Source organism: Xenopus laevis, chromosome 6L (genome assembly GCF_017654675.1).
Source record: "Xenopus laevis strain J_2021 chromosome 6L, Xenopus_laevis_v10.1, whole genome shotgun sequence".
NCBI classification, from domain to species: Eukaryota; Metazoa; Chordata; class Amphibia; order Anura; family Pipidae; genus Xenopus; species Xenopus laevis.
Window position 1 is genome coordinate 111,878,367 of NC_054381.1, and position 13,506 is coordinate 111,891,872.

The following is a 13,506-nucleotide window of genomic DNA, read 5'->3' on the forward strand; positions in this document are numbered from 1 at the left end:
TGATGGCAAACTATTTGCTTTTTGTATTAATAATCTTTATATGTTTTCTTGTAAAGGCATGGCTCAAGCATTCAGGATGGTTGATGCCCTTCCATGGACAATACTACTTTGAAGCATAACATAAAACCTTCCTTATGTATAAGCATGGATGTTAGTTTATTGAACTGAAATGTAGGGCTGTGCAAGCTATGGCTGCCTTTCAACTCAACAATCCATTGCATAAGGATATTAGTCAGGATTGGTGGGCTTCCATACATGTAGAGAATATCATAGAAAACTGTATTTCTTATGATGTTATCTGTGCATATCAGTTGTAATTAAAAAAGAAAGAAAGCTACGGAGGCATTTTATTACCAATAGATTAGCTGCAATAGTAATTTTTACTTGGTGAGTGTATCAACAATAGTTATTTGTGGCATCTTTTCAATTTTGATCATAATACAGTTAGGAAAGTGGGAATAAATGTGGACAAGTTTGGACTTCTGTGAATATATATGGTTTCCACATTTCAAATTGTAGTAAATCAGCCCCTAAGAGTATTTATATGTTTTTATGGTCAGCTGGTACATTTTATGTTAAACTATAACAACATACAATGTCAAAATAAAACCAAGTATCCCCTATAAATACAGACCCAATGGCTTATTTGTGCTGCTCCATGCTTGAACACAATGGTGAAACAGACCGACCTTGAAAAACTTTATTTTTTAAAATCAATGAGTGAATTACAATGCAAAATACATGTCAGAGAAATGAAGTAAAGTTAAATCAATGGGGTTTCGGAATCCTTCATTGTCAGTATGCTGCGCAGTAAGAGCCATTATGGAATCTGGCAGAAACATTTCCAAGCTGTCAGCAAACAGCCATACCTTATCAGGATCTGTAGTGCGCCTGAGAAACTGGAATGAGTTAGCGGCTGCTAAACTACATTTGCTAGATGTCCTGTGAATTTTGTAATTATCTCTGATTAAATGTGGACAATAAGTAAAAAGGTCATTTAAGGTAAGAGCTAGGTGTAGAAAGTAGATGCAATACACAAGTGTTCCCTATAATGTTTTATGATTATTTTAATGTTGTCCCATTGAGATTTAGAGATTTACTTTAGACGCTCTAAGGACAAATCAATTCAATTCACTGACTCCCTTTTGATTCATTGGGGGATCGCAGCCAATTTGAATTGATTTGTAGCCACATCAGTGTGATTCCCAAATCTGTAAATCAATGCAAACTAAACTGGCCATGAATTGCTTTCACCAGTCTGCACCACTGAATTACACGTATTGCAACAAACACATTGGAAATGAAAAGGCCTATTTATATGTTTACCCTTTAAGAAAATCTAGAAAAGATGCCGAAAACATGACTCTCTGAACACGTTTTAATTAAATTAGCAGAAAGGAATCGACAATCTCATCATTTGGCTCCCTCTGTGTCTTGGTTAGATTGTTTCTGTAGGAAAATAACACCAATTCACAACTCAGTAGGTGACAAAGTCTGCTAATTTCAACCTTTGCTTATTATCCTGTGAGCAAACTAACACATACATGGTGCCCAGCAGAGAACATCATTTAACTTTACTCACTACTGTCTGGAACTGACAAAAGCAACACCTGTTAGAAGTCTTACCCCATTTGCTCTGCTAGCTGCTTGATAATAAATACTGTAGCTTTTATGCGGAAGAAGCGGAGTGTTCCAGTAACCGTTGTAGGTTTTATTATCACCGATGGTGAATAACAGGGAGTACAACAGGCTGCTGGGTAGGAATTCTGCAGCAAAATAGTATTGGGAGTTCAGCAGTGAAGAGTTGTGATAGTGGATGGGGATCGGATAACACTTTGACATTTCTGTCGTCTTTTTGGTTCTTCGAGGGCGTTCTTCTTCAACCACGATCTGATAAACACTGAAAGAAATGACAAAAAAGTTATATTTTCATACTTTACAGAAACACATCTCTGCACTAATCAGTCACATCCAGATGAAAGTAAACACATAGCTTTTCCAGAGTATTTTTTAATGAGTGGTAGGGCTACAGTACATGGGATGTGTTTTGCCAGAACTACATTCAGTGCAGAGAGTACATGACCCCTATATAAAGATGGTGCTCCCTCTTTTTGCCAATACTTGCAGCACTTCTTTAAGTGGAATAATCACAAGTATCTTCTGCATACCAGGGGGCCTGCCACTATTGCTTCTATGAAATAGTATCCAGTCACCTTTTGTCTAAGGCTGATTATGATTGGCTCTATTAGCTAGTTAGGGGGGTTCTCAGATATTCTAGCAGCCAAATGACCCAAAAGAATTTGTAATTTATAAAGGAGGATTATTCAGGGCACTGCATTGCACTTTAAAATCAATATGTTTTTATTTAGCAGAAAACACCCTTTAATAGTTTATCACAGATTAGGATATCCAGCCTGTTCCTACAAGCATTTACAACACTTTAATGTAATTTATCATCCCATACTGAAATATCTTGTGCCGGGAGGGTGAGCACAAATATTTGGGCAGTGGCAGGCTATGCTTAAAAAATGATAATGGACTTAAAAAGAATGCCTATATAAGTGAGCCCTTTTAACATATGTGTTTTTTTCTTGCGGTCAACAAGATGCATATACTGTATATTCATATATCCATTTATGTTGGATGAAGTACATAGGGCCCACTGTGAACCTGGTTCAAGGGTCCACCACCCAGCCACTGAAGGCCCACCAGCCACTCGCCTCTCCCCCAGCCAAAGCTTCTCCTGCTCCCTGCGCTACTAACTTTGCTCCTAATAATTAAAAATGGACGTTCCACAGTAGAACACACGGCAGCAGAGCAGGGAGCAGTGCTGGCTGAATTACAGGTTCTGCATTACAGGTTAAAAATCATGGTAATTTTAATCCAAGAATTGCACTTTGCACACTGTAATGCATTGATAATTGATCCTAAACTTTGCTGTATATCAGTAAAGAAGGTTTTGGAATACCATGCTTAATGATTTGAGGCAGAACATAAGCATAGTGCTATGGTACTCTTTCTGCCCCAGGTTTGGAAGAGTTAAAATGCTATTATGATGTGTGAGCATATGTATCACATGGGTAGGAAAGGTGGGGGCAGAGTTGAGGAACGTGGTACTGCAAGTGCTCATGCCATAACTACTGGATTAATTCTCTGATTTCATTCCATTTTCTGCATTTTGGTTCTCACCCAAAAAGCCTAAGATATGAGTGGGGGACATTTCCCATGTGCATCTATTGGCATATAATGGTACTGTATCCCTGTTCTAATGACATAAAGGGTCTGTGAATCGGTACACATAGGACAAAAGAAAAATTATTTCTAAAGCTGAAAGGCTAAAATAATTAGAAGTCAGAAGGAATTCCATGCTGAACACAAGGCCCAAGCTGAAGCTCATTTTCTACAGGTTATACGGTTTAACTCTGAGATGATGTCTAATACCTTTTATATTTTATGATTATTTTTGTACCATTTCTTATATTAAGCAAATAATAAATCTCACAGAAATTATTCAGTTAAATGGTTGTTCAATAAACTATTTTTTAAAGTGATTTAATTCATTCTATTAGAAATATACGTTTGAACAATGTATGTAAGATATGAATAAATAATCTACTATAGCAGTCTATAACGTATAGCGAGAGACTGCCGTAGTTAAGTGGACACAAAATAAACACAGTGCATCTTTGGTTTGTTATTATACATCTCATTAGGTTATTGTAGCCAACTTTGGAAGAGCCTTAAAAGAACAATACAGATGCAGAATGTCTCTTGGAAACTATTTCAGGTGAAAAGTAATTATCTTAGGTACTTGCACAGGGGGAAAAGTAATTATCCTAGGTACTCGAACAGGAAAAAAAATTAAATTGAAAACGCTGCTCGGGAAATGCATTAAATCATGTAATGCATGTTTCAAATGAACATTTAATCAGGTTTTACAATCCAGTATTAGGAGAGAAATTGTTCTCTTCAGACAAGAAACACTTTAACATTTCAGTCCAACATGATGAAGCTCTTTATTTATTTTCCTACAAAAAGGCCATAAAACAACTTAGGATCTAAAAAGTCATTCTTGAGTTGCCCTGGTGACTTCAAGCAGCCACGTAAGTAATAATTTGTAGTAGAAGAAATAAAAGGCAGAGCATGGAGAAAGCTATATTAACAGCTGAGCATACCTGGTCTTGCAAGTTAAAAAGATATGATGATCACCTAATTTAACTTTCTTTTTAACATTTTGTTTAAAGGGGAAGTAAAGTCTAAAATAGAATAAGGCTAAAAATGCTCTATTTTGTATACTAAACATGAACTTACTGCACAACAAGCCTAATCAAATAAATGATGTATGCTTTCAAAGTTGGCCACAGGGGGTCACCATCTTGTAACTTTGTTCAACATCTATGCCAAGACTGTGCACATGCTCAGTGTGGTCTGGGTCCTGTGTTGTCATGTAATCTTATGTCGACTTTATAGTTTTTGTATTGTTTAATACAAACTTTCTCCAACTCTGCAGAACCAGTGGCTGCAGCAAAATAATCCTCCAAATAGAATCCCAGTTTATCTGTTTAAATCTGGCTCCATGATCTTTGTCCCGATGTAAAGGCAAAAATAAAATCAGTACATAGTCGCTGACTGCTCTACAGGGAAACAAACAAAGCTGCTTGGGTTCTGCAAGGCTGGGAAGTAAGGTGAGGGCTCCCCCTGCTGTTCATAAGTATGATTGTTTCCCTGCAGAGCATTTAGGGACCGTCTGACAATTCCTATCCACAGCAGTAAATGAAGGGATAAGTTCACTGCATACAGTCAGGTTTCTTATAAAAACTGTACACAATGGTACACATTTTTTAAAGAAAGTATATTGGAGATAGGTTTCTTTTTCATAAAAAAAAAAGTAAAAACCGGATTTTATTTTTTGACTTTACATGCCCTTTAAAAAAAGGACTGATAAGAGCTGTACTGTTTTCTGTTGCATAAGAAGTGAACCCTCATTTGAAAAAAAGGCACTAGGTTTGCCCAGGTGCGATAACATAGCAACCAATAAGATGAATATCTGCTGATTGGCTGCTATGTATTACTGCATCCAGACAAACTTAGGTGCCTATTTGACTTTGGAATGCATTGCTACCTGGTTGGTAATCTACCAGCATAGTCAATAAATCACCAGCTAGGGCAGGTGCCAGTATTACAGGGATGGAGAACATCTTAATTCCACCTCTTTCTTTCACAGACCAAAGTGACAAAATCCTCCAAAGTTTAGTTTACCCAAACAAGGGCCTTTTAGGGCAACATTGGATGTTACAGAATTTTTTTTTTCTCCATAACAACAAAACAATACAAAATCCAAGTAGCAGGTACCTGGGTTCAAAAATTGGCCAAATCTCGATCAGGGAGACTTGATTTTTCTGTCGGGTCGAGGACCACAACGACCCATTGATGCAGTCCTCGGTCCAACTTTTCGTATACACTTCATTGTATTACCACAAAATCGCCCACCCAAGGAGGGCCAGTCGTAGGGAAGATTCCCTTGTTTGGCAACCTAGCCAAATCTTACAGTGTATGGCCACCTTTAATCAATGAATATTTTATGCACTTGAATTTCTACATACATTCACACCACCCAAACAAACATCTGCACATCACAATGGACTAATTCAAATTGAGCATTCTGTAATGTAGGTTGGGAAAAACCTGTGTGTTACAATTCACCAAACACCAATGTAGCCATATGATGTTTATACGGAACAGAGCGCTTCATTAGATTCAAGGAACATACCTACCTTAGTTATTCAAATTTAAATTAACTAGTTTTGACATAATACTATAGGCCTAAAACTATAAAGACATGCCAAAAAGACATTTATTTCATGGTATTAAAAGCCTAAGAAATGCAAGCACATTTGATAGCACAGTTAGCTTCAAAATGTATTTAAGTTCCAATTTGTGCTTGAACAGAACCTGCATTTCTTCTGGGTATAATTTATAATTATTAAAAAAACCCAGAAGAAATGCAGGTTCTTTATAACATAGGGGCTGATTTATTATCTATCATGAACTTTTTATGAGAGGTACCGATGTGTATTGTTCGTAAAAATAAGTTAACAACAGTTATTTATATCCTGTGTGGGGAACAAATTGTTCCAGCACAGAAAACAATTGTATGAATAGTTACTCCTTGCAAAAGGTTTGCATTGGGTGTTAACAATTTGGAAAGATGTTTGCCGACACCCACTGGAAATGAATATGATAAAAAGCAAACACACTCCTTAAACGCATCAGTGTGAATAGGCATATCAGTTTTGATAAATAAAATTTTTCTATCATGAAAGTGAATCTTTTTTTGATTTTGAGAGGGATACAGAATTAAACTCTTTGTCTCCAAATGTTTACAGGGAATCTAACAGAGGAGTAGTCCAATATGTTAACGGCTTCAAATATGGGTACTGTAAGACTCATTAACACTAAATAAATAACGAAGACCACTTGAAAAGTTGCTTACAATATATAATACTATAACATACTAAACGTTAACCTTAAGGTGAAACAACCCTTTAATATGGGCACTTTAGGGTATTTCATCAGTAAAGACTTAGTGGGCACATCAGCACTCCCTGTAAGTACTGTATGTGCAAGTGTACCTATCCTCATCAATATATGTTAAAGGGATCCTGTCATTGGAAAACATGTTTTTTTCAAAACGCACCAGTTAATAGTGCTACTCCAGCAGACTTCTGCACTGAAATCCATTTCTCAAAAGAACAAACAGATTTTTTTATATTCAATTTTGAAATCTGACATGGGGCTAGACATTTTGTCAATTTCCCAGCTGCCCCCAGTCATGTGACTTGTGCCTGCACTTTAGGAGAGAAATGCTTTCCGGCAGGCTGCTGTTTTTCCTTCTCAATGTAACTGAAGGAGTCTCAGTGGGACATGGGTTTTTACTATTGAGTGTTATTCATAGATCTACCAGGCAGCTGTAATCTTGTGTTAGGGAGCTGTTATCTGGTTACCTTCCCATTGTTCTTTTGTTTGGCTGTTGGGGGGAAAAGGGAGGGGGGGTGATATCACTCCAACTTGCAGTAAAGCAGTAAAGAGTGATTGAAGTTTATCAGAGCACAAGTCATGTGACTTGGGGCAGCTGGGAAATTGACAATATGTCTAGTCCCATGTCAGATTTCAAAATTGAATATAAAAAAATCTGTTTGCTCTTTTGAGAAATGGATTTCAGTGCAGAATTCTGCTGGAGCAGCACTATTAACTGATTCATTTTGAAAAAAATGTTTTTTCCCATGACAGTATCCCTTTAAGGGAAGTGATGAACATGAAATGGAAAGATAAATGGAAGAACCAAACACACTTTGAAAACTAAGCTCTGTCCCAAAAACAAGTGCTGCTTATGGGGCAGAGCTCAGCGTATTACACTGATAATACACAACTTTATGGCAATAAGCACACTAATTAAGCCCTATAAAAACTGGTGAATTCATCTTAGATTTGAGCAATAGATAAATAACCTGGAGCACAGACAAGATGCTTTACATTTACCAGGTTACAATAGTTTTTTTTCTTGTTTGATTTAATATATTTGCATTCTCCTTCAAATGTACAAACTGAATATTACAGTTAAAACACCAGCCATTTATTTGCCTTGAGATACATCTGTGCAGAAAGTTGACCGGAGCAATTTCAAACCCAAAAAGTCTTTTCATCTTTTCACCACAAGACAAATTAGATTTGCAAGTAACCAGACCTCAAATCTATTTGCTCTTTAATAATTTAAGCACTTAAAGGTCAAGCAGCTCTTTTCTGTTCTCCTTTATCAAAGTCCAAGTGCTAATGAAAAATAACTAAATCCCATCGTCTGTCTAATTTCCTCCCATTGCTGTCTACCTGATGTAAATTAACACATTATTACTTTCCGAGTCAGGGCTACTTGCAGAGAATCTTGAATTTTATTGGGTTGTAAATTGAAAATGTTATATGAGTAAATGACTGTTATCTTTTGACTAAAATATTTAACCAGTTTACCCTGCATCTAATAATCAGTATAAGCATAACACATCACACATCTCCACAATAAATGATATATTTTTTATGTAGCACCAGACTTTGCTTTGGAGATATGCAGATATTAGTGTTGCCATCTAGACATTATTTTACCAGTTTAGCTGATAGAAATGATGCTTGATGTCAATGTTAGTAATTGAGAAGGAAGCTAAAGAACCAGTATTTTTTTCCAGAAATAATGGTCTGACTGATTATTTCAGACAATTTTAATAACCAGGATGGAAGTTCAAAAGGAAAAAATAAATAAAATGGAAAGCTGATTTTTTTTTTTTTTTACATAAAATGTGTCAACCCAAGACGATATTTAAAATTGGCCACTTGCATTCAGCAAAACTAAAGACCAGCACAAAAAGGCTAAAGAACTCAGAGCCAAATAATTCAAACTGTATTTCTATTTCTCAAACACCTCTATCTTCACTTTCAGCTTTCCTGTTATCATTTATTGATATGATGTGAAATTGTACAAAAAGTAGAATGAATTGAAAGGGCTCTCTTATTTAGTGTTGGCATTTATTTTATCCCCTTATACTTCACCTGCCTTTATGCTACTTAGTCCCTGATGAGTAGTAACGGGCCTCTCTCAATCTGGTTCTGCTTGAAATGTCACCCACATGATCAAATCAACATGTATAGGATGAATATTCTAGCTAGGTCACAGTCAACTAAATAAAAATATCTTCTGGTAGGCATGGGTACTGCTCTTTTGTGCTGTATTTTTGACTTCATGTCTAGTAGTCATGGTTAAGATTACCTGGTTACCCTTTAGGCAATGCTAATAAAACAAACTAGGTTGCAAGGTTGACTTTTTATTCAATTCAAAGAGGTTTGGTCAAATTATACAAGATGTGTAAAGACAGAGCTGATGCAGGCATGCAAATATGCCCTTTACTTGGCATATGCAATGACCTACTAATCCATGTAACTTGAGTGTGATAATGTTATTAAATGCCACCCAAGATATAAAAGGTTGGGAATGTAGTATAATTTAACAAGAGTTACAGGGAAAAGAATTGCCAGCTCAGCTAAGGATGACAAAGTCTGCTGGTAGAAGCCAAGAAGATTGGTGAGATGGAGAGTTGGGAGGGTTAGTGAACATTGAAACACTTAGCAACCCAAATTCCTTTAAAATGAAAACAACTATATGTATGGTCAGTGTAATTTCTATGTGGTCAGATATGTCTTTGGAGTCATGTACAGTTCTCAGGAAGCCCAAGAACAGACTGAAAATAGTAGAAAACAGGCAAGTAAGGAACAGAAAGCAAGAAGCAAGGGCAGGAGTATCGCAAAAACAGCAAGCAAAGTTTGCAACTGCAACTGCTTGGAAAATCTGACTTTTGAGAATAACAGACCGGCACTAGCCAAGAAGATAATGAGATATGATGCTACTGTCCACAATATACACAAAACACCATTATGAAGTGACTATACAAAAACAGGTGGTATAATAAAAGCATATTGTCTTCAAAGCCCTAGACTTAGGGCATAAACATTTAGGGGCAGATCTATCAAGGGTCGAAGTGAAAATTTAAAGTAAAAAATTCAAATTTCGAGCTATTTTTGTGTACTTCGACTAAGGAATAGTCCAAATTCAAATATCGAAATTTAACATGTACTGTCTCTTTAAAACTTCGACCTTTTGCCATCTAAAACCTGCCAAATTGAGGGACCCCCTATAACCTATATGGAGTCAATTGGTGGACTTCCCCCCAAAAAAAGTCAACGTTTTTTATTTTTATTTTTTTTAAATACTTCGAATCGAATTCAAACTTCGATTTGAATGATCTAATACAGTCTAATCACCCCCCAAAAAACCTTTTTAAATAAATTTTGGTTGGTCTTTTTTGATTTATTTGAATTTCGAAGTTATGGGGGTTCAAAAAAACTCCCATTACTTCGAAATTCGACCCCTGATCTGCCCATTAAAGTCACAAGGATTAATAGCCCTAGTCTATTAATCCACAATTTCCACTGGGGGTCATAGTTCTGCTTAATAATCTCGCTATATTGCTTTCAAATATAGCCTCAGAGCAGTGTATGGTACAGAGAGGAAAAGTGTAATTTATTTAAAGATGGCAATGGTAAAGAGAACTGAAGCTTGCTACTCTAGTATAATGGATGGCCACTGCTGAGTGTGTTGTTATCCAACAGAGTAGAGAAGATTACCGAGTTTTAGAGGCATCAGAAGGGAACCCAGGCTGCCTCTGTTGTTACTCTTTAAAGCCATTTATACCTCTTAATGGTTCTGAAACACATTGTGGTCATGCAGGGAAAGTAGTTTGGCCCTGTGCTCAATACAATAAATAGTTTTTGCAAAAATCAATTCAAATAGTTCCTATAATCTTGGCCTTTTTTAAAAAAGTGTTGTGTGTCAGATTTCTTTTAAGAAAAATATCTAAGAAGCCAACATTTCAGCAGCACTGATAATGTTCTATTCACTAAAAGCCTATAGAAGAGCGTGTCAAAGAATTAAAACTTTCTATTAAATTCTCATACGCCTCTACATTTTCATCACTGCTATTATCATGTATTTATGATATGAATTTGTACATGAAGGTGGATCATTCGAAAGATCTGTATTATTCTACACTGGCATCTATTCTATTCCTTTTAACGTCACCACCTTTTCTCCTACTCAGCTCCTGATTAACACTCTAAGAGGCCCATTTATCAAGGGTCGATTTTTATGGGGGAATGTAATATTTTTTTGTTGGACAAAAAACCTGCGCAGAGATGCTTGCAAATGTTGGCGACTGTGTCAATAGGATATTTCCAGAAAATACATTATACAGTATTATATATAAAACTGCAACATGAAACCTATTTAACTTCTAGTTGATCCAGAGAAAGGCAAAAAAAGCCCATAACGATCAGAGTTGGGTATATTAATGTAATATAAAGCAATGTTGTAGAATAAATACAGGAAACGTGAATCATTTCTAATTTTTGCAAAATTGTTTCCTTTAAATAATAAAATAGTAGTATAATTTTTCTTTAAAAATGTAATATAGCTTTTGCGATAAAGTATTTAGCAAACTATATCCACTTCTAGAAGAGAAACGATTGTGCATGCTATAGTGCAAATTGCACTGAAAAAGTAATAGTATTATGTTACCTTTAAGTAGGTTTTTAAAACTGCTATAGGTGCGGTTAAAATTCACAATGTAATAAAGGATGAAGAACACTATAGTGTGAAATACAAATTTTTGTTCATATTTATGCAAATGTTTCTCCATATATGACTTTATTTCATTTCCCCAAAAGAGCTTATTTTATGGTCCTCTTATATTTATACATTGTTATCATATTCTCCCACCAAGCATCTCTTTTCCAGCGTTAACAATCGGAACTTGGTCAGACTTCCTTCATGACTGAGACCCTCCTTTCCCTTTATCAGCTTAATCACCCTTTTCTCTATTTCAATAATTTCCCTTCCGAGCACAGGGGACAAGCGCTGCCTATTCTTTAAATCATCTTTTGTGATCAATATCACCAAATCACTGTTAGTTAATAAGCCCCAGTTATCCAGTCTTGATTAGAATAGCTAACATGATAATTTAATTGCATGCATTTTTTAATTGTTTTTTTGGTTCCAAGACCATCAACAAACACTTTCAACTTTACTTTGCATATTACTTTCATTTCATTTGCCATCACACAAACTAACCCTTGATCACTAACATTCAATGAGGTACAAAAAACATGAAAGCTGACGTTTTTGGGATTGTAAGTTGATTGGTATAGTCATTTAATGCTATTACTTGGGGATCTGCAAAATGAAAGTCGTAGATCAAAATGTCACTGGAAGGAACAAGTCTCTTTCAATTAGATATGTGTTTAATAGAGAAATTTACTAAAGTTTTGCTTTTTTCCCCTCACATTTTCAGAAACTGACGTTGCCAAACTCCTGTCTTGTGTAAATAAATGCAACTAATTTGAAATCTCTATTAGAAATAGTGTGGGATACAAAACAAGATAAAGTGCTTCTCCCAAGGATGTACAAAAACATCTTTATGTGCAAAACTGTTAATTCAATTTAAAGAATGGGCTCCAAAATATTGTTCTCATTCTTTTTAACCATTAAGCCGCTGCTCTAATTTGGTTAAAATATCTATCCTATAGTTTATAAATGATCAAGAAGATTCATCTATTAGATCACCCAATACAGATCATAGAAAATGGACTACAGGAACATCCCATTAAACTCTTGCACCAAGTAATAACAATGAAGAGAAACAAAGAAAATAGGCAGAATTTACCCTAGCTTGAAATATTATCACTTTCTTTTCCCTGGGGCAAAAGGGCTAGAACACTAAGGGGCGCAAGAAAACGTTGAGTTAAAGCAACAGTAACACCAACACAGCAGATAACAGATTATCTCTGTAGTATACAATGGGATTCTTTATCTGTTATCTACTATGTATCCTGTGCTTGAATGGCTGCCCCCATAGCTACACAACACCTTGTTTATATAAACTATAGTTTTGTTTCTATAGTAAACACATCAGTTGTACTAGCACAGAGCAACAGTAAATTATATTTTCATTACTTTAAGACATTTTCATTTTTTGGTGTTACTGTTCCTTTAAGCGACACAGACAAGTCCCATCCTTATTGCCTGCCATAGGGCTGGCAGTACAGACAGGGCCTCTACTGACTCACAAGTTAGGGGATGGGTAGGGAGCGGGAGATGCCTATATAAATTCCCCCTCCTGGTCCTCATCTTACATTTGTGAATAAAGAGCTAATTAGATGCCCCCTCATATCAATATGTATGCCTATGTTCAAAAGACAGCACCTAAACATTTGTGAGAGTCAAGCCATATATAATGGCATCTATCAGTATATTCCATGGTTTTGGCAATTTTATGGGAACTAATCATAAGGGGTTATTTATCAAAGTCCAAATTTATCTCAATATTTTCACAAATCTGCTCGGGTTTTTTATGCTTATTTATTATTACATTTTCCCGAAAATTTGCTTTACGGGGAAAAAAAATCAAATTTTCAAGATTTTTTTTGGATTTTTCCATCCGATTTTCACGTTTTTTTCTGGATTTTTCACCCAAAAACTCTGAAAACTTCGGGGTATTGCACGAAACCCACCACACATCAAAAAATCATTGGACTTCTCCCATTGATTTATACGCAACCTCGACAGGTCTGAGATGCCGGATTTTCAGATTCGGACTTTTCCATCCTCAGGGTTTAATAAATTCTGAAAAATTTGTGATTTTTTTAAAAGTCGGATTCTATAAAAAAATTACTAATTTTTTGGGATTTTTGCATTCGGAGTTTAGTAGATAACACCCATACTGTATACAGCAGAGCTTCACTCTGGCTCACTTGTTATAACTCCATCCATAAGAAAAAAATTAGGAGTAATTTACACTGGACTTGGCCAGCGGGACACTAGGAAATAATATGGTGGGCCCCACCAACCCAGGT

The 13,506-nt window shown here is 35.9% G+C and overlaps 1 protein-coding gene across 18 annotated transcripts in view; it reads right to left on the reverse strand.

The window, feature by feature from the left end:
- Positions 1-13,506, reverse strand: part of LOC108719201 (receptor-type tyrosine-protein phosphatase mu) — a 470,437-nt gene that overhangs the window by 176,360 nt on the left and 280,571 nt on the right. For all 18 annotated transcript variants that reach the window (XM_041566369.1, XM_041566373.1, XM_041566368.1 and 15 more), the window contains exon 12: positions 1,627-1,900. In XM_041566369.1, the coding sequence (XP_041422303.1) occupies positions 1,627-1,900 (274 nt within the window). The remainder of the gene's footprint in view (positions 1-1,626; positions 1,901-13,506) is intronic.